This window comes from Cyprinodon variegatus, unplaced genomic scaffold, assembly GCF_000732505.1.
Source record: "Cyprinodon variegatus isolate N-32 unplaced genomic scaffold, C_variegatus-1.0 Scaffold161, whole genome shotgun sequence".
NCBI lineage: Eukaryota > Metazoa > Chordata > Actinopteri > Cyprinodontiformes > Cyprinodontidae > Cyprinodon > Cyprinodon variegatus.
The window spans coordinates 344,276-368,455 of NW_015150614.1; the positions used below are offsets into that span (position 1 = coordinate 344,276).

Sequence of the window (24,180 nt, forward strand, 5' to 3'; positions counted from 1 at the left end):
TAGATATATATATATAGTCATATATATATAGATATATATATATAGTCATATATATATAGATATATATATAGTCATATATATATGACGTACAGTCATATATAAAATCGATGTTCGATTCTTTTTCTGTATAATAAATGTTATTTCACTCATTCTTTAGCCAACTGAGAATAGTGACCTTCCTTCTCCTTGTTCATCTGACATCTACATATTAACATTACACGAGAGCACAGCTTCTCCCAGTCAGAGTTCTTGTTTCAACAGAGGATAAATGTCATTAAGCCCTCGGGCAATCTTCCCTCAGAGTGTCTTAGCTGCTCTGAAGTGTAAAACTGCTCCTATTGCAGAGGAAAAAAGAAGAGCATCGCTATTACACACAGCATAAGCATCTGAGCCCCACTGGGGCATCCATGTACATTTTAAAGCAATCCATTTGTGCCCTCAATTCAAGTGACATCTTCTGTGCATAATTGACTGCTTTCAGAGACATGAAAATGACTATGCAACTGGTGCTTAAATGATCAGCTTCTCTCTCTTTTTTTTTTGCTTTAGTTTTAGCTGGACTAAGGATGGACTGCCGTTTGATCCAAGCAGTAAAACAGAGCTTGAAGTTAAGAAAAATCCGTACTCGTTTGTTTTCCAAGCACTTCCAAGTAATACTAGGGACCCGCCAAAGTCATACGAAGGCAAATACGTCTGCTTTGCTAACAATGAGCTTGGTACTGCAGTGTCAAAGGAAGCAATACTTCGAACCGATGGTAAGAGATGTATTTATCTTGAGTGATTGATAGCTTGTTTAATGTAAAATGCTCAAACCTGGCATCTGTTGACAAAAGTTCCTTCAGATCAGTGTTGATAATGTTGAAATTTAAGTTATTATCTTTGTTGTTATGTGCTTAAAAGAACAAGTCAGGGATTAGTCTTAGACACTGGATTTATATAATTGACTTACAAAAGGGGCTACACGGTGGCACAGATTGTAGCACCGTTGCCTTGCAGCAAGAAAATTTTAGGTTTGATTCCCGGCCTGGAGTCTTTCTGCAGGAGTTTGCGTGTTCTCCCAGTGCATGCCTGGATTCTCCCAGGGTGCTCTGTCTTGTTCCCAAAGTCCAAAAACATGAGCTGTTGGGTTAAAAAAACTAGATCTTTACTACAAGTGGCATAAAGATGCTGTCACTATTATGCTTGGGGAACTAAGAGGATGCTGAGTAAGGATAGGTAAAATAAACAAATACTTCATTTTAAATTAGCTCTCTTCTGTAACCTACACTTAATCAATTTGACTCTCTAAAAATAAAAGTAGCTCACTCCTGAGCTGCATCACAATTACATGATTATCATACAATTTCAGCATGATAATCATACACACATGCAGACAAACCCTGAGCCAACATCCATCCACCTGCCTGGCTGGCTCTCTCCTGGGCAACCTCCTTCCTTCACAGTTTCCCTGACAACGGTTTCCTGAGAAACACTTGAGTTGATGTCATGTGATGCTCTTTTCAATGGCTCCTGAGGGGTTATCAACACTGAGCGGAAAGCAGGGGGAGATTGAGAGCACACACTGAAGACTCACATATTCAACCATTCTACATCTTAAAAGTGTGAAAAAAGGGGATTTTGTAATAGAAACCCAGAAATAAGGCTCCTCATCAGTGTGGGTTTTAGATGACATGTGTTGAGGACTGCCTCAGGAAATATTCTATACGGGTTGCTGTTTGTTTACCACCTGTTTCTACGCAAATTCACCTTTGCGTGTTTGTTCCTTGTTTACCTCTGTGCAGTCCCCCCTACCCTGCAGAGGGAGAATAGAGTTTCTGTGAAGTCAGATGAGGGAAGCAGCATCGTGCTGAAGTGTAACCCCCCTCAGAGCTCCATGGAGCCCAACATTCATTGGATGGATCAGAGTGAGTTCATTATCTCCACTTCTATTACATGCGCCTCTTACTGTGTATGCTCTTCCTTTTGTGCTTCACTTTGATCATATCTGAGAAAAAAGAGGAATGTATTTCAAAAAGCATTTCTAAATGAATTTTAGATATGTTGCAAAACTAGAGGGATAAGTTCTTAACTGCACTTTGTTATTCATCTTTTGCTTATTTTTTCATCGAACTTTTACAGAACAATCCTTTTAAGTACACCGCCTCAGTTTTTAAGAATATTCAATACTGAATGGTTGGAATAAACTGAGATAGAAATATTTTCTCTGTTTAGCTCTTTAAAACTGTATTTTCTCTATTAAGATTTGCGCCATATTCAGCTGAGTAAGCGGATGGTGGTTGGATTGGATGGCAACCTGTACTTTGCCCATTTGACAATGGATGACAGTCGGGATGACTACACCTGCAATGTCCAATACCTGGCAACACGCATCATTCTGATAAAGGAGCCCATCACTCTGAAAGTCAACCCATGTGAGTACTAGCCTAGAGAATGACATCAGATGTGGATGCGAACCGAACCAAAGCAGAAGCAGAAGCATGTCTTGAAGTGTACGATGCATTATTAAAGAGATCCAACCAACAAGACCACAAGCTTTAAACATACCACAAGATCATCTTTGAGTGAATTCAAATGTAGAAATGTTTTTTATGAATGACAAAACTTTAAGAAAAAAAATATTTTTTTTCAGACGTACAAAAAAAAAAAGCAGTCCCAAAAAAAAAAAAAAAAAAAAAAAAAAAAAAAAAAAAAGGTAAATGATTAAGACACAAAAATGCATTAATGAGATGCATCTTTTTGGGTGGATTTGCAGGTATGCCCTTTTTCAGCATCTCAGTCAGATCCTGTTTTTAATAACGCTTTATTCTCAGCCAAACAGTTACTAAAGTTTTGCTATCTTATTTTAACTTTTATTAGGCTTCCTCACAGGTGGTTACTTAGCAGACCTGATACCTGTAGTTTACTGGTGGTAAAACAGCAATGGTGCAGAATAGTCCCACCCTAAAATGTTATGTTCACAAACATCCGCTTGCTGGTTGATGTGTTTACTCGCTAATTGGGCTGTCTGCTACGGCTAAACTGTGTTGTTTTAGTTAGAATAGAATAGAATAGAATAGAATAGAATAGAATAGAATAGAATAGAATAGAATAGAATAGAATAGAATAGAAAATCCCTTTATTGTTCCAAAATGGGGAAATTCTGGTGTTTACAGTAGCAAAAAGATTATAGAAAAAAATGGTCACACAATGTGGAGCTTAGGAAAATTTATAAGAATAACATAATAGTGAAGAGTTAAAAGATAAACAATAAAATACTGTACTGTACAGTGTTTTAACAACATAAAAAAAACTGTGCACCTGGAGAATAAATAATCAATATATGGCTATGTACATTTTTACAGTAATGTATATTTGAAAATAACAGCAACATTAGGGATGTGCAAAATGAGCATGAATGTAACAACTTATTGAGGTTGTTGGGAACAGTTTTCCTACACATTGAGTTGTTGACTTTGCTGCTTATTGCAATGGTTTCCCATATTTCATGCGCTGATGGTCTTTAGGTAAACCCTCTAGTCCTATATTTGTGTATTTCTAAATACGTATCCAATAAAAACATTAAAATAAAGTTTTGCTTTTGTGTTTGGTGGGATGCACCCCTTACCAAAAGCTCTACTAATTCTCCTGCGCAACCTGTGGTCAGCAGGGAACTTCTTTGCCCAGTTCTAATAACATGCGGCTTACTCTGAGGGGCCACTGCAGACATATGTGACTTGACTAGAGGTCAGAGAGATGAACATGTGTTAACATGGACCCCAGTGTTTAAGATTACATCTGTTGTTATTGAGGTAAACTTTTCCCAGCAATCTCTGAAGCCTACTTCTGGCTGCAAGGGCGTAGAAGCACAGCCTAAGAGGCTGCTGTGTCAGCAGCACAGCTATCTGCAAATTGGCCATCCATATGCATGAGCTTTTCTCTTTATCTAAATGCATTTTCGTTTCTCTTTGTCCAGCCAATTCGGTAGTGCGGAACCGGAGACCACACATGATGAGGCCTACTGAAGGCGAAAGCACGTACCACGCCCTTAGGGGCCAGACTATAAAACTCGAGTGCATTGCTCAAGGCCTGTAAGTATGTTCATATACGCGTGCCAACCTATGCACCTATGCACGTTTTAAAGAGGAAAATAAAAGCCGCCCTTTTAAATCAATCACTACTGCCCCTAAGTTCTTTTTCCATCCCACTATGGACTCCATTTGCTCTAGCCTCATTGCCAATTCCTTCCCTTTTACTTAGCTCCTTCCCTTCCTATTTGCAAACTCCTCCATTTCTCTTTCCTTTGGACCAAATCTGCTTTTTTTTTTACATATGCAATTTTACAGTGTGTACTTAACTTTGGCTGTTTTTACTCTTCTCCTTTTAAGTCCAACTCCTGAAATAACATGGCTGAAGAAGGAAGGGGAACTTGATGAATCTCGGACAACCAAATCAATGTTTGACCGACACTTGACAATCAAAAACATCTCTGAAAGTGACAGTGGAGAGTACCAGTGCATAGCCAAGAACACCCAAGGAAATGCCAAACACACCTATCATCTGAAAGTAGAAGGTGTGTTTCACTCTATCCTTTACAGAAACAAAGAACACTTGAGAGCCTGCAGAGCCAAATTATTATTCTTTGCCGCTTTGCTTTGATATTGTTAGGTGGAAGGTGTATCTCAATAAACTCAAACTAACAGAAAACTTTTTTTTTTTTTTTGTGATGCAATTTAAAAATGAAACAGATTCATTACACAGTCTGTCAAATGTGTAAATATGACTACAGAATTAGAATACAGGTTTTTTTTTTATTACCCAAAATCCCAATCATCATAGAAGTGAATGTAAGATATAGGATTCCATCAGATTAAACTGGTAATATAAACTGGTCTACAGGACATTTATTGATTCCATGCATCCATCCATCAGTCCACCTGTTTATTGTATTTATCCATTCATCAATCCATCCATACATCCATGCACCAACACCTAACTAAATTTTTATGTGACAAAAAAATCTCTAAGCAGGGAAATTATTTGATATATTGGGACTTTACTTTGTAAAATGCATTGTTTTATCTTTTACAGCTAAGCCATATTGGAAAGAGATTCCAGAGAGTCTGATCTATGCCCCAGGTGAGACTGTAAGACTAAACTGTGCAGCCGATGGCACCCCCACTCCTACTATCAGCTGGACAAAGAATGGGGAGAAAATCTCAGGTCAGAGCATCTACCATTGTAAACCAATTAGCAGTAAAGATCCTTCTACTTTTTAGAAATACTAAGATGTGTAAAACCTTAACAGGAAGCAACTCTGGAAATGCAGTAATAGCAGAAAATGGTTCCCTGATCCTAAACCGTGTCAACTCTGGAGACACTGCTGTCTATCAGTGCCAGGCCTCCAACAAACATGGCACCATCCTCACCAATACCCATGTATATGTCATCGGTGAGTATTTAGCCTTACTTTTTGTCACTTCATCTGTATTTTCAGTGTGTGCGTCTTTGTGCTTGCCACACATGCAAAAATAAAATGCAGTAGTTGAGAACTGACTTACCACTGCAACTGTTAAGTTTTCACTTTTTATCATCACAATAAAAGTTTTTAAATCACTAAACAATTTTTGTATTTGACATATCTAACTAAATTATACCCATTTAAAAAACAAGAAATGTGTTTCATTAGGTTGTTAAGGGGGAAAAAAAGCAAACAATCCAAAATAATTAACTATGTGTTTTATTCTAATAGGGTTTATTCATGAGCTCTTAGTACTATAGAAAATAAAGTAACAAAATGAAGTAAATCATAAGTGACCCTAAATAATGATAAAAACAACATACAGAAAAATAGTAAAAAAAGTAATAAATGAGATTGACAGAATACTAAAATTTGAAATAAGAAGTATTACTGATATAAAGAGTTAACATTGGGCTTAAAAGCTTAACCATATATTTCAACAAATAAACTGACACACAATTGCTTTATTTGAAAACATGTTTATTTATGTACCTTTATAATTTGGCAAGTTTCTGTGTTTTCCTTCAGAAATCCCTCCGCAGATTGTTACAGAGGACAGGAAACTGTACTCTGTTACTGAAGGCCAAATTGTTTCCCTGGACTGTGAGACCTTTGGCTCTCCTAAACCCACAGTCACATGGTAAGGCAAATTCCTACTGATTTATTTCAACTTATTAGTGGGTTTTTATATCTCATTTCCACAAAGTTGATGCTATTGCTTAGGCAGCTCTTCATATGCATAAATTAACAGCCTAATGTTGTTACATCTGGGCTGTGACTGTGAAATCTGTTATCCAGGCACATATCCAACCTGGCTTTGTTTTTTATGTAAAACAGGCAAAGTGGTGTATAAACTGGCGAATTAGAGAAGCTGAAAGGCCTAATTTTGTACTCAGCTTGGCAGTTTTCTGATGTGTTCAGGGAAAGAGGGGAACAGTACCTTCTTGCTGATCCCAGAGTTAACCGGCTCACCAATGGGGGGCTACAGATCTTTAATGTCAGCCACGACGATGAAGGTTCCTACACCTGCTCAGTTCAAAATGCCAACGTGTCAATCACAGCTGAACTGGAGGTGTTCAGTAAGTCAGACACACATTTACACAGCCACACACAGTCATCTCTCTGTTTTTCATGTCATTTCAACATCCTGCAGCTTGACTGGGCTTAATTTCTCTATTTCCTCACTTTCACTTCTAGACAGGACAGTGATCCTCACACCACCCAAGGACCTGAAGGTACAGCCAGGGACCAAAGCGATCTTCACATGTGTGGGCCTTTATGATACCAATCTGAGGCTTCCTCAAATTCAGTGGCGAAAGAACAACCAGAAGCTGATGGAATCCTTCAGTGATGAAAAGTGAGACTGGAAATCTACTTTTTAGAGATCTTGGCTAATGTCAACTAGGATTTGTCAACAAGACTAATAAAGAATCAAGAACTGTTTTCATCTTCAAAATCACAACTCTTCTTAACCTCTGCTACTGATGCAATGGAAATAGTTTAGAAGAGATGCCTCACAGAAACTTTTATTAGGGTGCAATTTTACTTTACTTTAGTTAGTAACAGCCATGAACTATGATTACTGATTGGGATTTGTGTGACCAAAGCAGATTAGTGTGTATGTAGAAAGAGAAAAGAATACCCATAAATAGCACAGTACAGGGCAATCTATTATATGAAAGTGAAAATAATATGTATAACACATCTGCAACATCTCAAAGGCACCTAAAGTGGCTCTGGGTAAAAATAATATTGCATCCTTAATTTACTTAAGGTGGTCATCCTCAGTGGGAAATTTGGTAATGGTAATATCATTCTTTGGGATTCTTCTTCAGCAGAAACAACCACTGGTGAGATGAGCTAAATATAAGGTTATTTTATAGAAAAGAAAGTTAGTGGCTGTAAAAGACTTCAGATTAGGAGGGTTTACCTTCCAGCAGAAGAAAAACCCTAACCATAGTTAGAGTTAAAGCACAATGCTTTGAATTTAATTCAGAATCTGTGACAAGACTTGAAAATGTATATTAATAGAATTGCTCTGTCCCACCTGACTGAGCTGGAGCTATTTTAAAAATAAACAGTGGTCAAGGATTTCAGTTATTAGCAGAGTGCACAACTTTAGCTGCAGCCAAAAGGGGTTCTAAAGAGCATTTTCTCAGGGTTGGCTGTAGGGAGGTTTTTGGTTTGTTTTGTTAAGATGCTACGTTCTGTTTGTTTGTTACATGAAAATCCTAATAAAACCTTAAGATAGTTAAGATCATATGAATATGTCCGACAATACACCTTAAGATGTCATGATAATCTGTCAATTTTTAGGGGATATGGAGATAAGAATAACAATAATGGCTACATTTTGCCAGATACACATTTGATGGTGCAGACTTGATAATCGCTAACGTGGAACCAGATGATGAGGGCATTTATACCTGCCAGATCATCTCCTCCCTGGACCAGGCTGAAGCCAGCGCTACTCTGACTATATGTGGTGAGATCACAAAGCAGCAAGTTTGAAATCATACACAGACATAGGCCTACAAATAATAGATGTGCCCATATGTTAAGTTTAAATAAATTGATTTTATAGACAGGCAAACTTATAATAACATTACTGCTTTTTTTCTACAGACCGTCCAGACCCTCCAGGCCTCCTCCAGATCTCTGATCCCAAGCATCGTGCAGTCTCTCTCAGCTGGACTCCTGGAGACGACCACAAGAGCGCTGTTTTAGGTATAGTACCAACATAAAACATCAGCACTGTTTTCTGTCTTTCTTTCAGATAGGAATTCCTTTTGAGATCCAGTCCATGTGGGCAGCACTTTAAGCTTAATCTTTATCTTACAATATCCTGAATCTATTCGTAGGTCATCTTTCTACCAAGACTTCAGCCATTGTTTTAATGACTTGTCTCTGGAGGGCTTAGAAAACTGATGGAAAGTTTGCTTGTTTAGCCTGCTCAGATTCTCCAATTATTAAGAGTTTGCCCTGAAAGGCTGTATCTCCACAGAGTATGTAATTGAGTTTGAAGACCAAGATTTAAAGGAGAGGGGCTGGGAAGAGCTGAAGAGAGTAGGAGGCAACCAGGAGCATGCCGTCCTCTCCCTCTGGCCGTACATGTCCTACCGTTTTCGGGTCACAGCCATTAATGAAGTAGGGAAAAGTGACCCTAGCAAGCCCTCTGAAATCCACAGCACACCAGCTGAAGGTGAGAAAAAACAAACTGTGAAAAAAAAAAGGTTTGGATTAAATTAAATATAAACTCCAGCTAATTATTGTTTTTAACCTCAACACAGCTCCGGAGAATAACCCAGAAGATGTCAGGAGCGACTCTATAGACCCAGACACCCTCCTCATCACCTGGGAGGTACATCTAATACCTGAGAGTGCTAACACTTAAAAAGCATTATCAAACAAGGTTTTGTTTCTGTTTTCATTGCCTTCTATTTTCTTTATTGTAGAAAATGGACAAACGTAACTTCAATGGACCTGATTTCAAGTACAAGGTACAGTGGAGGCGTGTACTGGGCAGCGGACCAAAGTGGCAGGAGAGAGAGACAACCGAGCCTCCAGTCATCGTTCCTGACGTTGGCAATTTTTCCGCTTTTGAGATAAAAGTTCAGGCCATTAATGCGAATGGTGATGGACCGGAGCCAGACCCTGTTATTGGCTACTCAGGGGAGGATGGTAAATTGATCAAAAGACACAACTCACTTAGAGTGCTCTGAAAAGGTCTTCATATTCCTTGAATATATTTGAATATTTCTTATGACGAACAGTAATGCTTATCTTGCAATGTTTTCCTTTCCACTTTCTCATAGTTCCCCTGGAAGCTCCAATGGATGTGGGAGTCGCAGTACTTAACAGCACTACGATCAGAGTGACCTGGGCAGCTATAGACAGAAACACAGTCAGAGGACACCTGCTGGGATATAAGGTGCTTCTACATCTTCTTCTGGGTTCCTAAATTTTTTATCCCCACTTAAAATCAGCATAAATCTTCCTCATTCAGTGCTTTTCAAAATACTTTCTCTGAAAATAACCCATTCCTTGAATCTCTCTGATTAATTTTGTGGCACCAGGTACACCTCACCAGAAAGGGCTCCAGGGGTCACCACCGTGGCCGGAGATCCAGGGAGGCTGAGAGCACTGTGGTAGAGGAGACTGGTCCTAATGAAGAAACAAAGCTGATCAGTAAACTTAGACCATACTCCCGCTACCTCCTGTCCGTCGCCGTTTTCAACAAAAGGGGGGAAGGACCCCACTCTGAGCCGCTGCCCTTCAACACTGAGGAGGGAGGTGAGCATAAGAGACAGTGGGTGGAGAGGGGATGGGCAACAAAGCTGTATTTAGAAGCAGATATGTGGCCTTAAAAAATATATATATAAAATAAATTAATCCTTTTAAAAAAGCACTTTGCAATCATGTGTCCTTCTGTGGCTGCCAGTACCCAGTCCTCCCACATCCCTGCTCCTTGACAGCCCATCAGAAACAGAAATGGCCCTTCACTGGATGCCTCCGGCCCACCCAAATGGTATACTGACAGGATACCTGCTGCAGTACCAGCGAAGTAAGCATATGTTATATTGCATCTGTTACAACCATGAACTCTTCTGTCCATAAAATGAAACATGCACAACTGCACAGTTCAAGATAAATCAATGAAACCCTTAAAATGCCACGACATCTTAAGCATGTGGGTCAATCAGCCCTTTGTCACCGGTAATGAATAGTTTTGGAATCTGCTTCGATCAGTTACAGAGAGCGATGACAGCCCCTTACAGAAGGATGAGATAGACAACCCCACAGCCACCCACTATACCCTGAAAGGTCTGGACCGACACAGCCAGTATCGCTTCTTTCTGAGGGGGCTCACTAAAGCTGGGAAGGGAGAGCCCATCATTATGACGGGCGCCACCACACTAGATGGAGGTAACACTCTACTTCCTGTTATTGCAATTACATGTTTATTACAGTAAATTTAGTCGACTTGTGTCAGTAATTTGATTCAAAAATTGAAACTCATATATCAGGATACAACAAAGAAACTTTAGAGGATTGCAGAGAAAAGACCATTGAAAAGTTTGGGATGGATTCACCAGATGTTTTCCTGGACTCAGAAATCAAAGAACAACCACACACAGAGATACTTGATGCATATCCTTTAATGCTTTTGTCTGCTGAGAGATTTTTGAGAGCCGGATTTAATTGTAGAAGAGAACTTAGATCTTACCAGCGGTGCTAAAGTGTATGTGAATGATTGGCCAGCCAGCATGCCTGACTCAAACCCCACAGAAAATCTATGAAGTATGGAGAAGATGAGGGACTCTAGACCAAACAATGAAGACAACCTAATGGTCGCTAATATAGCAACCTAGACTTCTTTGACTGATGTACTAATTCATGCGAAAGGAAACCTGACCAAGTATTGAGTACTTAAACTCTAGAGCACATTGAAAAGCTTTTCACTTGATCAAATATACATAGTGACAAACATTTTATTGATGCAAGGATCAACAAATATAAAAGGAAGACAGGCTAGTTTTGAAATCAAATTACTCATTTATTATAAATTACATGCATGTAATCTATAATTCTAATACTAATCCTAATTTATCTTTTTCTGCAGTGCCTCCCTCGGATATAAGCCTATCTGTGGGAGAAAACTCTGTAAATGTGAGCTGGGAAGCCAAGAGGAGACACAGAAATGTGGGTTTCTACATCCACTACCTCAAAAAGAATGGTATGAAATAAACACACCTAACTTTACAACAATCAGGTCTTCATGTTCGGATCTTGAACAGCTACTTAGGCTCATGTTGTGCCTGTACAGGTGGTGTAAACTGGAAAAAGTCGGAGAAGGTGAACTCTTCTCAGACTTTTTACCAGCTTCGGGGCCTGAATCCTGGCTCTGATTATCTTCTGCGCTTCTTCTATGGAAACGCATCATTCTGGGAGACTGACATTAAGACAGAGGGAACAGGTAGAGCCTTGCCTTCATTCAACTTCTCCTCTTTCATCTCCCAGCTTCACTCCTCTGGGCCTTACCACACTATAGATAAGACTGCCTCTATAAGCACCTTGCTGTTCTTTCAGTCTGCAAAGTGGTTTTAAAGACTTTTGTCAGAGGAGACTTGGTTAGCCGTTTACATTGATCCAATAATGTTTGTTTGGTGGGTGCCATGTTTCCCTGGTAAAATGCAACCTTGTTAGCATGCATAATGCTCCTTCTCGTGCGCACCAGATTCTGCTCCTTCGTTAATCATGCGTCTTTCTTGATTCCTTTTCTTCTTGACTTATTTGGTTTTGTAAAGAGAAATAAAAAACTTCTGTCTTGTTTTTCTCCCTCTTAATGTGTTTTCTTTAACTAGAAATGACAGAGGTGCAGGCGAGCATTGCAACGCAGGGCTGGTTTATTGGTGTTGTGAGTGCCCTTGTGTTGCTGTTGTTAATACTACTCATCCTCTGCTTCATCAAGAGGAGTAAAGGAGGGAAATACTCAGGCAAGTATAGCTTTAGACCATGTTGAACTGAAAAAGATGCTTGTAAATAACCCGATGATGATTGGAACATTTTTTCTCATCGAAATTCTCAACGGGATATTTATTAAAAGAGTGGGATATTTCAATTTAAGAATACAACCTCCAAACATTTTTTTTGTAGCTTCATATAACAATATTATATAAAATATTTGGACTCTGAATAGAAATGTCAAAAATGGTGGGTGTTGTATCATAGAGAACCCAATAAAGGATCTAAGTTAAATGTTCATATAAAAGTTTCTGAAGATGATCCCAATCTTTGTTCTTTGAACACTTACTCAAAGCTATCTTGCACGTTTGACAGAATGCTGCTATTGATGTCTAAAACAGAATCTTGACATAATTCATTATAATTGTAATGAAAATAAAATCGAATGATCTGTCTCTTCCTCAGTGAAAGATAAAGAGGATGGTCCAATGGACTCAGAAGCAAGACCGATGAAAGAGGAAACATTTGGAGAGTACAGGTTTGTCATGTGAATTTCTCTTTGGGTTTTGCGGAATGTCAGATCACAGTCCTGAATCCCCTGCCTTGTTCTGTTTTGCTAACCCCCTTTGTTCATTCCTTTGTTCCTTTATTCCCTCTATTGCCTGCCTCTGCTTTGCAGATCTCTGGAAAGGTATGGAGTTTTGTTTCACCTACCTAATTTTTATCCCTTGTTGCTTTCTAAGTTGTCTTCTTTGTGTACTTGTTTGGAAGGGAAATCTTAGAAATTAAGACTTAATAGAGGTTAATAATTTAGGGGTATGAAGTGAAGCATCGATTTCTTTTATGGTTTTGTAAGGTTACCATTCTATGAAATCTTTCAGTGTTACTGATTGTCTTTCTTCACCAATGTTGTTTCATGCTTTTAGTGAATTTCTTTGTTTTATGTTGTCTTTGCATTAGTGATCTTGAAGAGAAGCAAACCGCCAGCCAGCCGTCTTTGTGTGAGGACAACAAGATGTGCAGCGAGGACACCCTGAACTTTGGCAGCAGTGCTCTCACCACAGAGCTCAACCTGGATGAATCTTTGGCTAGCCAGATCAGTCGTCCGAGTGAAGGTCCAGAAGGATTCCGTGGCGTGCCGGACAACTCCCCACTGAATCCCACTACCATGGCCCCAACCACTAATGGCATGCCCAATTCAATCACCATCCTTGATTAACTCCCACCAGAGACCATCAGACCAAAATGTCAACACGTATGTGCCCATACTGTCCTGTTCCCCTTCTGACTTGCTGATGTTTATTTTAAGGTCCAGTGCACAATCATATACAGACTTTTTATATGCCCTCTGGCAGTCATCCGAATGATTAGACATTTGTGACCAAAGGAGAGTCCAAAGTAGTGGACCATGTGACACCAATCGTTCCATCCAACTTTTTTGAATAGCTTACAGTTAATTCAAACAGCTTTTGTTTATTCGAACCCTTTTCCTCTTTTTACTTTAAACAACAGAAACATATAGACAGAATGTTGCATATCATGAAATATCAGGGGTTCGAGGTGTGGTCACATAGAGATGCAGAAAAGTGCATTAAGTAAATGTGGAGGATAATGATGGAGCACAGCGTGGGGAAACAGACAGCATACAGTACCTTGTAAAAATATTTACAACCCTTGAATTTTAAAATCCATCCTGTTTTAACTACAAACATGTATTGTAAACAAACATTTTGTACAGAACAATATGTTCATCACATAATTATGGAGGGAAAGGACTTTTTGTATACAAATCAGAAAAGCATGACTTGCATATCAACAGGCTATATGCCTAACTTCACTAGTTCCTAAACTTTCATCACTGGACATGCTACCTCGGTAACTATGACGCAGCTGGATTGATCAGTATGTCTAGTAATAAAAGACATGGAACAAAGGAGCTGGTCAAAGTTCAGAAAATAGTGAAGCTGGGTATATTTCCCATTAAGCCCTCATATAAAAATACTTTAAATAACCATCGCTGGCAACTACGGCTACAAGTTATTTGGGACTTTGTCAATTTTTAATAATTCTTTTTTAGTAAAATACCCCAAACTCGTTCTGATGCGGTGCAGAGCATTTCTGTTGACCCTTACACCTGGGTGCATTTTAAAAACCAATCCGACTAACAGTCATGCTGTTGGAGGAAACTGGAGTACCCAGAGAAAATTCATGCATGTGCAGGGAGAACATACAAACTCTATGAAGAAAGACCGTTGACAGGGTTCAAACCCACAACATCTTGCTTCAAGGCAACAGTGCTACAAAGTGGCACAATGCCGCCCACACTAAACACAGATTTTTTTAATCTTATGTTATACTTTGATTTGATTTAGATCTAGACTTTGACTATCCCATTCTGAAAAAAAAAAAAAAAGTTAATTGAAATGAACCATTCTATTGTAGTGGCAGTTTAGAGCATTGTCCTGTTTGAAGGGGAACATCTTACTAGGTCTTAACTATTTTGTAGCCTCCTACTGGTTTTATCTTTTCAGGTTTGTTCTCAATTTATTTCAATCCACCTTCCTATCAGCTTTAACCAACTTTTTTCCCTGCTGAAAAAAACATCATGACAGCATGATGCTGCCCTCACATTGTGTCACAATGGGAATTGTGTGTTAATTTTCATGGGCATTAAAGGTTCCTCTTCATGCATAGAGTTTTGCAGATATAAAAAAAAGTTACATTTGGTTTTCATCTGACCAGAGCACTTTGTTTCTACATGTTTGTTGTGTCCGGCACATAAATTGTGGCAAACTTCGGCTTTCCTTAATGGAGCATAGTCACATTATATGACATTTTAAAAACATTTTACTGGGGAAATCGGATTTTAATTATTTTAATTGGCATGCATTCCAATGACAAGGTTTTAGCTTATAACCTATTTATTTATTTGAGATATTTTTTACCTTGCTCTGTCTTTTCCGTTGCTGTTATAGTAGAAGGCTTAGGGAAGAATTCAGTTGTACATAAAGTTGCTGTACATCAGGTAATTTAATGAATCTCTGTGCTTCTCTGACCATGCCAAGCTATTCTTTTACAGTAAGACATTGCAGGAGGGTTGGGCTCTATTACGCTGGGCTCACACTGGCAGCTGCGGTGTAGCTGTGGTGCGGGTGGCGCAAGGAACCCAAATAATTCAAATTGATGCAGTCTGGGTGCGGTTACCAAAGCCGTGCAGATCAACAAAGTCTTTCTGCAAAAACGTAGCTTGGCCAGACATCCTAGGGGTCTCTTCATCAAGCTCCTGCATTGCATTTGAGTAGCCAAAACAAAAAAGGCAAAACAAAAAAAAAGTTTTGCCCGAAAACTCCAAGAAACAGGGTACACCCATGAGTACCAGTTTCTGCAGCTGGAGCTGCAGCTGGGACAGCCTAGTTATAATGTTCAGTGTCAGTGACTTTCTGAGGCATACCAGCACCACAGCTGTACTGCATTCAGTGTAAAAGCACGCTTTTAAGTAGTTGCGTCAATCACCACCTGCCTTTTTTATAGTTCACTGTGCTTCCCGGAAGATGGCGCACATATCTATATTTATTTCTAATCATCATGGCCAATGCTGGAACTCTATTTAAGCTAAAAAAGGACGCTCAAAACACTATCAGGATGGACTCTTGGCGTATATAATCATATTTTATCATGATCAAAAGTTTTTGGGTTTTTTATTGGCATATAATGTGACTATACCTCTTTGAACTACAGCTTACTGACTTCTAAAGGGGTCCGTTAGTGAAGTGTATGAAGGTTAGCCGTCATGTTTTAATACTTCTATCTGACCTGTGGATAAAACAGCTACTTCTGTTACGATTGGTTCATTAACCACATCCCTGATCTTTACGCTTCTTGCTCTGCACGAAAGTATCTGTTTACTAATATTTGACACAAACACAAGCAATAGGGTTTATTAATGAAGTTTATTCTATTGGGTTCATAGGAACAGAATAAGTAATCAGATCTGGAAAATAACTGATTGCAGTTAGAAAAAATACAAAAAGAATCAAGGGGTTTGAATACTTTTGCAAGTTACAGTAGATTTAAATCGAAATGTTTACATATTATTTTGTATGAAAGTGTATTTCCTGTGTTACCGAATGCATCAGATTGTTCTTTCTGATAATATTTGACATCTTTTATAACTGTGACGGAACACAAAATTGTTCTTTTCTTTGGTATTTTTATTTGTAATTATTTTCAAATTTACTTAAAGGTCCTGACCTGTCATGGCATTTTATGAGTTGTGTTTGTGTTTTTTTTTTAAATCAATGCATACAGTCAGGTTTCAGTGTAATACCTGCTGTGTAAAAATGTTGAGTAGCACCTGATGTACATAGCTGCATCTGCATTTATCTATTCAGCCATAATACAGTATTATAGATATGTAAATGCTTCATATAAGTTCCTGTGCCTGCTGGGTCTGCATAAAGCGCCAGATTGATGTCATCACAGTCTCGCCTTCCCACTAACAAGTGTAATGTCCTTTAATTTCATATTGAACAGTAACATTTTCTGTGTCGAGACCTATGTGTAGCTTTATGTAACTGTCTTTATCTCTTTCTACTCTGCATTAAACCATAGTTGAGTTTAATTGACATTTCCATACCTATCCATCTCATACAGTTCAATTTGATTGAGAAGCAGTATTTGTTACCTTTATCAGACCAAGCTGGATTTTGCAGACAGGCTTTATGACAGCCAGATAATGTATGATAAAGGCATATTTACATAAGAGAATGTATTCTTTTCTGGACGAGGTAAATATGGCATTTCTGTTTTTTCATTCTGAGCAACACGACTCTGAAAAGATAGAAATGTTTTAAGTGATGTAGAAAGGACCATTTTTTCACCAAATGTAAATAGAACCTTTCAAAGGAACCACATTTGATAAAAAAAAAAATATAAGAAAAAAGCAGTTTTCTAGCACACCCAACTTTATTCTGAAATGTTCTGAGTTGATAATTTTCTTCTCTTGTACTGTTGTTATGAATTCAAACAGTGTGTTTTTGACAAACGACTGCAGTAAGTCTTGGGTGTAGCGAAATAGTTCATAGCTGAAGAACAAAAAAGATAAAACAAAAAAAAAATGCCCATTGTTCTGTAGATGTTTGCAAACATGTCATTTTTTAATATCAAGAAATGTGTACATTTCGTGTCATTTAGTGAAAGTAGATACATCACACTGAGAGCTAAGTTCCGAGTCATGCACCTGATCCTTCACCAATGTGTTGCAGTGCAGTGAATATCTGTGATGCAGTTATGTCAGGCAGGAATGCAGTAAGCCAACCAGTGCCCTCCCTATTGAAATTGAATCTTTCCACTGGCCAAACATATCATGACAGCCTCTTAGGGAGTATAGGGGATATGTAAAAATGCCAGAGGCACCAAAAGGAGGTGATTAAACTCTCCTTGGTTTAGGTCAAACAGACACACTCAGGACAAATAAAACTCTATTTTCATACAGGAGCAGCAACCTACACAAAACTTGCCAATATCCTAACACAACAATGTGCTGCTGAACCTCTGTGTTTGTCAATGTTTGGGGCAAATGTTATCTTTGAATGTGGGATGAGTGTACACACACAGATACTCACTTGACTGCCACTCACTCTTTGCTTTTCATGTTTCTAGAGATATCCAAATGTGATGCTGTCCTATGCTTTATCACTAGTCTTACTGATTTATTTTTTTCTTTTTATTGCAAAACAGTTTAATCGTTGAAAAAAAAAGAGCCGGTTGGTTTAAATTAGGCTTCTCTAAATTTAAAAGCTGACAGATTAAAATAATGGCTGAGTGGAGATGAGAGGGAAAAAAAAGGTGAGATGTGGAAGGGGATGTTGTGTGTGCCTCTTGTTGGTGTGTTGGTTTGAGCAGTGATGATGCCTACATGTACCTGGGGTGATCGACAGTGGTTGAGAGGACAGGCACCGTGAGTGGGTCTGATGTAACTGTAACTGCTTACTTAATCTACCACTGTAACTGGATATATGGCTGACAAATAAAAAAACCTTGAACAATCTGTAATACAAATGATCTATTTTTTTGTCCATATAATGTAAATTAGGTTTGTTTATAGCATATTTTAGTGGCAAGGCAATTCAAAGCCCTGCACATGAGAACATACATACATAAGGCTTGTTGAACCGCTTCCGATGAACCGTCTCCCACAGCCAGCTGGTACCTCTCCACCACATTTACTTTACACAATTTAATTAATTTTGAAATTGGTTCAAACTCCTTTGAGCAAGTCTGCTCCTGTGCATATAAAAATTTGATTGATGATCTCAAAGATTTATGTAACCCCAAAAATCGTATTTATAGTTCATCAATAAGGGAGGAAATGCATTTTTTACTGCACAGAAGATCTATCATTTTGTAGAATATATAAAAGATAAGTGAAAAAATTCCAATTTCATTGGAATGGTGACAGAGCATAAAACTACACAAGAATCTATTCAGTAAAACATATAGATCTATTTTTAGAGGTTTCCTTTTTTATATTTCAAAAGTCAAATATAATTCTTTACTCATAAACTTTTTTCTTTTCGTTACCATATTGAAGCCAACACCTTAAGGCAGCACCTCAGCTATCTTTGCAATATATAAAATAAAATGATTGCACTCCCGACTGTTGAATATTTTATTATTTGTAATATATAGCAGTAGGTGCAGCAACAACAGCATAAACTTGTATGTTCAACACAATACAATTCTTTATTGATATAAGTAAATTTTTGACAAGCCTGTGGTGGGAGTGGTTCAGCGGGAACTAGTGTTAAACTGGTAAAAGTAGTCCTTGGTGGGTTTGCTGGTGTAGAGCTCCTTTTCCAGATAATCCTGACTAGAATAGAGACAGATATTTATGCGGAATGAGTAAAAAAAGTAAAGAAATCCCATATTAGAAATTTCACAGAATTAATTCATTTACAGGGAAATAAACTGATACTGTGTATGTTTGTGGGGCTTACTTTGCCTGCTGCTCCCTGGCCAGCAGCTTATTGTATTGGTCCAGTTGCATTCTCTTCTCCCTCCTTAATTCTGCAATTTTCTGCTCCTTTTCCTCTGCTTCTTTGGCTAGTTTCAGGAGATGCAGGTCCCAGGTTTTATTTTTAATCTGCTCAGCCCCAAGTTTTCTCTGAAAACACAAAAAGGACAAATGTGGCATTCGTTGTACGTTATGCATTTGAACAGTTGGTGTAATGCAGGGATTTTAAGCCTGATTAAAAAAATATATTTGCATGTTCTCTCATTTGATTTATGTATTTTTTCAAGAGTTCCTGCTTCCACCACACTCCAAAGAAGAAGCCTGTTTTAATAACTGGATGCTCTAAAGTGCTCTCAGGTATAAGTGTGTGTCCATAGTTGTCTTTCATGTGTGTATCTGTCTTATCCTGTCATTTGTTATGAGTCATCTGTAAAAGCATATTTCTTTTAGTTCTCTGTGGAAATGTATGAATAGACATCAGCATGTAATATGCAGGGGAATGTCAGGTCTTAAGTCTTAATATTAATATTCTTACAGCATGACAGACAAACCCAGTGAGCTAGTATGTGCATATGGTGTCTGTGTTAATGATAGCTCAGTTGTACCAAACACATACATAAAAAGGGATGCAATTCCAAGCACTTCCTTTTTTAACTTGGTTTTCGAGTAAAACTTTTCAATTTAAACATAAGTTTTCAGTTCTGGCGATTTATCAAGTTTCTTACCTCCAGACATGCTGTGTGATGCCTTTACAAAGATTCAAGCATTTATGGAAGTGAAAACATAAAACCGGGACTCCAGCAGTACCTGTCTCTCAAGGCACTGTTGCTCTCTCTCTCTGTGGAAAAGGCTGAGGTGCTCTGGGCTCATCCCCTTCCACCTGTCTGGCAAAATCTGTGGTGGCCTCCCTCCTCCCACAAATCTCTCTGCTTGCTCTGGACACTCAGTCATCATGTCAGATGTTGCGGTGTGCCACATTTCTTCCAGGTTCTCTCTCTCCTCTCTCCTGTGCTGCTCCTTGAAGAACTCAGCTCGCTCTGCAGCCTGTGTGTGGAGCAACATATGGTGAGGTCTCAGCCCTGACTCAGAGGACTCTCATTTATAATAACCCCTTCTCTCCAAAAACAAACATGACAACCCCAACCTTTTAAAATGTACTTAATATAAGCATATAAGTGTTATTTTTAACTGTGTTTAATTATTTACCAAAATATTCACACACATATTAACCTGATTGCCAGAGCCACATGCAGCTCTTAACAGCTTCAGTGATATCATTTGTCACTCCAGAAAACACATATCCTCTGTGCTTTACATCCTTGTATCTAAAACATTGTATTGCACTTGGAGATGTAAGGCTTGCATGATGCTGCTCAGCAATAGCAAACCCTTTCAAGAAGCTTTCTTCCCACTCTTCTTAAATTAATCTAAAGGACAAAGATTATGTTATCTATATAGGTCTGTAGCTACTGATTCAACAGAGAAAAGATGTCATATTTGTTCATCAGTATGGTTTTATAGCATATAGCATAGAATCGTCAGAATTTACCAGAATTTTCAATCTGGATGAAACTTAAAAATATGTTTCTCTTTGTAGGTTCAATTATTAAATCAGTTGTTTTGATGATATTCCAATTTATTGACACACACCAGTATGATGCATTTCCTCCTGAGTGGTCTACTCAAGAGGTTCAATTTGCTTTTGCATGATCCACTTGAATGGTTATTAGGAAAACTACATAATTGTGATGAAAAATGCCATGACCTGAATTATTTACAAGAAATTCACTCAATGGGGAATGGGGACAAGAGTCCTCAGCCTAATGGGGGAAGAACTAAGAGGGGGCTTTCAAAGAACAACCAATTCCATGCATACATCATATTAGATTATCCCTCCATGTTGGTTGCTACCATACAATGTGACTGCCTCCCCCCTTTGTAAAGTGTGTGTGTATGCATCACTTAACATTCTTAGTTTGTAATTCTAATTTGAAAGTCCCAGCTGGGAACACTGTCACAGCTTAAAATTCCCACTGGCTTTGGCTTCATTCACTTTGAAGGAAGTGGGAGCATTAATGCTTTACACATACCAGGGCTTGATTGTAGTTGTCAAGCGCTATGCGGGCAGCTTTCTTACGATCCTCCTCCAGTGCAGCCTGCTGAAGCCCCCTTAAGTCTTGATGCACCAGGTCCTTGTTTACTAGTATCTCTGTGCAACATAGAAATGTGTGTATGTGTACAGCTGCATTAGTTAATACCCAGTGAACAACATTCTCCAGCCAGACACAGAGACTGCAACATTTGGGGAGAAGAATTCATTTCACCTGGCAGAGAAGAATGTGTGTGGGAGGATATGATTGGGAAAACCATGAAGCATATGTTTCATTTACAGCAGCTGCGTTGAAGTGTTTGTATGCCTCTTCTCACCTTTGTGCTTTGCTCTCATCTCCCTTCGTTTATTTTCATCCATCTGGGCTTGCAAATCTCTTTCTGTTTTTCTTCTTTGCTCCCTCTGGTCCTCTCCGACACCTTCTCCCTGTAAATTACAAGAAAAAGAACAAAAGTCCTCACCTAAAATTCAACTTTTTCTGGATTTACCACTTTTGTTCCTTTATGGACACAGTTCCAGTCTTACCTTAAACGTTTGCATGCTGGCAGGTCCCAGCTCTGATTCTGGAATTGTAATGTTGAACGCCCCCTTCAGGTCGTCATCGCGACAGTGCTCTGCTTGCTGCTGTGATGCCCAGTGCTGGGTCAGGTCCCTGTGCATAGCTTTTCGCTTCTCTTTCTCATTGCTGTCCTGCTGAATAAGTTCTTCATCTTGCCTCCTTCTCATTGCATCTATTTAAGTTAAAATTCATTATGATCGACATTTATTATTAACAAAATACTATTTATCATTGTAAAATATGAGAAATAACTCCTAAATTACCAAAAGCCTTGTCTCGTTGCTTCTCCAAGTTTTGTCTGTGTTTCTTTTCCTGGACTTGCTGGTTCAGGGCCTCCAGGTCGAGGCCCATCACACGCAGACGAGTGTTGTATATCCGGGCTTTGCGTGCTCTTTCTGCAGACCTTCGGGCCTCCAAAGTCTTCTCTTCTTGCTGATCCAAAGTCAAATCTGCTTTAAACATATTTACAGTTTCTAGCCAGGTTCTGTGGAGACAAAAACATTTTTAAGGCAATAATTGAGCTCACATATGATTATGTCAGGAAATAACATAATGGAAGTCCCTGGAAATATTTTACAAAGGTATATTTCAGTTCTCAAGAATAAGAAAATGGCATTGAGAACACTATTTTCGGAGCATCCTGGTTTAATTAACTTCACAAACTCTAAAAACATGCAAATAAGAAACTGGTAAGCTGATATGACCGTCTGTGATACATACTATAATGCTACTTTGAGAAAATATTGTTGTATAATGGTTCTTATGTAAAAACAAAATATATACAAAAATATTTTAGCCCCATTTATTTCATACCATGACATTTTTAAAATAGCTTCAACAAGTTAAAGATGTGATATTTTTGATAAAAAGACAGTATAACTAGATTAATCTACTTGGGCTCATTATCTGAATGTTGACTTTACGCAGCTGTAGAACATTCCATTAAAAATCTCTGAATGTCATTTAACTTTGTTTAAAAAAATAAGTGCTATGCTTCTTGCAGTAAAGCAAGAATTTGTTTATTTGTTTATTTTATGTTGTGGTAGATTACAGTGAACATTATGGCAGTGAACCTCACCTGTTTTATTTTTTATAGTTTCAATGCACATTTTTACAAAACTTTACAAAAGGTTACTTTACAAAAAACTCTAAGTTTTGTGATAAAAAAAAAAGTTAAATATTAATTTTACATGTTTTCCAATTAGTCATGCTTTGACGTTATCATCTCGACCGCTTCCTAAGTTCAATTAATTTTTGGTATTATCTACTTTAGGCATGGATTTCATATAAGTGATATTAAACTAATAGAATCGGGGCTGAGGCTATCAATCATTTAAGTCATCATTAAACTAGCAATTTATTTTTATATATACCAATCCAAAAAGAGATACTCTAAGTATGTTCACATAAAAAGTCAAAATTGATTAGCTTTTTAGATTTTGTATTTTCTTTTACGTAACTATTTTTCAAGGCTGCACTTTTAAAAAAGGTGAAATTGTCCAGAGAGCTGTTCCAAACGAAATTTCTTTTTGTTTAACACTTTGTAAACAAAATGACAAATAAATCTGTCTAAGTCTAAGTCTAGATGTATTTATAAATGGCTAAAACATGCACACAAAAAACCCCACACAAAAATAAAACTAAACAAAACATGAAAAAACACAAAAACCAACAATAATTCAATTTCAAAAATGCAACTTGAAGAATTCTGAGTAGAGTTTTACCAGCAAAGACTTTTTTTGATCTTAAATATGTTTGCTACAGATTTGGCTGAGCGGGTTGTTCTTACAGCAAACTGTGGCTATTTGCTAGTGAATGATTAATCAATTACTAAAATTAGTTCATGATTACTAAAATACATTGTTTTGTAAAATTGTTTCAGATTAGGTCATATGAGATGTTTTTTTTTTTTTTTTTTTATACAATGTTTTAGACTTTAGGTATTCCATTTTAACCTGAAACAGACAATCCAAGCACATTCACATCAGTATAAAGAACTAAAGCAGATATTATTAACTTTATCACTTGAACTATAAAAAGGGCTCAGAGTTAAGTTACCATTTAAATTCAAAATTTAGGGACAGTAGGCAGTTAGAATGAAAGATACTCAATAAATTCAGAACACTTAGTGAACTAAAGAGCGGATTAAGAAGAAATTCCTTTCCTCCAGTTATTTGGATTCTCTGTCTATAAACGCGCTGTTACAAAATGCTTTAAATAACATTAAAAAAATAAGACAGCTACAACTAATTAACACGTGCCAAACTCTTACCTGTTGGAAATATAATTCAGGTAATATCTATTTAAAAAAATTTTACTTTTCGTGAAACGTTCTCTTTGCTGCTATCACCATGTTATGTTTGGTTGCCCTAGCAACCTCTTTAATAGTTACATGGGGGGGGGGGGGGGGGTAATAAAGCCACTCGCTGAAAATAGTGTCCACAGTAAAAAAAAAGATAAAGAGTCTTTAGACTTTATCATAAACATTTTCAAGCAAACGTACAAACATTTGTACATTTCAAATGTAACTGGCG

General features: G+C 37.9%; 2 protein-coding genes across 4 annotated transcripts in view; one reads left to right on the forward strand and one right to left on the reverse strand.

Annotated features, from left to right (window-relative positions):
• The window catches only part of l1cam (L1 cell adhesion molecule), a 55,679-nt gene extending 37,620 nt beyond the window's left edge, over window positions 1-18,059 (forward strand). For 2 of the 3 annotated variants that reach the window (XM_015377939.1, XM_015377940.1), the window contains 25 exons: window positions 550-755; window positions 1,782-1,904; window positions 2,241-2,411; window positions 3,953-4,067; window positions 4,365-4,549; window positions 5,068-5,199; window positions 5,285-5,428; window positions 6,026-6,137; window positions 6,419-6,576; window positions 6,695-6,854; window positions 7,858-7,982; window positions 8,123-8,224; window positions 8,502-8,699; window positions 8,788-8,858; window positions 8,953-9,178; window positions 9,313-9,428; window positions 9,574-9,790; window positions 9,939-10,061; window positions 10,247-10,423; window positions 11,121-11,234; window positions 11,325-11,474; window positions 11,863-11,994; window positions 12,428-12,500; window positions 12,642-12,653; window positions 12,923-18,055. In XM_015377939.1, coding sequence (XP_015233425.1) covers window positions 550-755; window positions 1,782-1,904; window positions 2,241-2,411; window positions 3,953-4,067; window positions 4,365-4,549; window positions 5,068-5,199; window positions 5,285-5,428; window positions 6,026-6,137; window positions 6,419-6,576; window positions 6,695-6,854; window positions 7,858-7,982; window positions 8,123-8,224; window positions 8,502-8,699; window positions 8,788-8,858; window positions 8,953-9,178; window positions 9,313-9,428; window positions 9,574-9,790; window positions 9,939-10,061; window positions 10,247-10,423; window positions 11,121-11,234; window positions 11,325-11,474; window positions 11,863-11,994; window positions 12,428-12,500; window positions 12,642-12,653; window positions 12,923-13,181 — 3,601 coding nt within the window. In that variant the 3' untranslated portion in view covers window positions 13,182-18,055. Of the gene's footprint in view, window positions 1-549; window positions 756-1,781; window positions 1,905-2,240; window positions 2,412-3,952; window positions 4,068-4,364; window positions 4,550-5,067; window positions 5,200-5,284; window positions 5,429-6,025; window positions 6,138-6,418; window positions 6,577-6,694; window positions 6,855-7,857; window positions 7,983-8,122; window positions 8,225-8,501; window positions 8,700-8,787; window positions 8,859-8,952; window positions 9,179-9,312; window positions 9,429-9,573; window positions 9,791-9,938; window positions 10,062-10,246; window positions 10,424-11,120; window positions 11,235-11,324; window positions 11,475-11,862; window positions 11,995-12,427; window positions 12,501-12,641; window positions 12,654-12,922 lie in introns of all 3 variants that reach the window. The other variant, XM_015377941.1, reaches the window with a different exon arrangement.
• A 433-nt stretch (window positions 18,060-18,492) lies between these two features.
• Window positions 18,493-24,050, reverse strand: ribc1 (RIB43A domain with coiled-coils 1). Its single transcript, XM_015377909.1, has 8 exons — window positions 23,919-24,050; window positions 21,910-22,130; window positions 21,613-21,818; window positions 21,405-21,513; window positions 21,068-21,186; window positions 19,785-20,021; window positions 18,961-19,127; window positions 18,493-18,833 (listed from the first exon to the last, which is right to left on the reverse strand). The coding sequence occupies exons 2-8, from the start codon at window positions 22,106-22,108 to the stop codon at window positions 18,752-18,754; spliced, it is 1,119 nt and encodes a 372-aa protein (XP_015233395.1). The 5' UTR covers window positions 22,109-22,130; window positions 23,919-24,050; the 3' UTR covers window positions 18,493-18,751.
• Window positions 24,051-24,180: the final 130 nt, after the last annotated feature.

Bases quoted from the DNA above. Each gene is read 5' to 3' on its own strand.
- ribc1 (XM_015377909.1), bottom strand. From the start codon at position 22,108: ATGTTTAAAGCAGATTTGACTTTGGATCAGCAAGAAGAGAAGACTTTG. The intron at 20,022-21,067 runs GTATGTGTAAAG...CTCCACACACAG, and splicing joins ACAACTACAATCAAGCCCTG to GCTGCAGAGCGAGCTGAGTT. The intron at 18,834-18,960 runs GTAAGCCCCACA...TCTCTATTCTAG, and splicing joins GCCAGGGAGCAGCAGGCAAA to TCAGGATTATCTGGAAAAGG.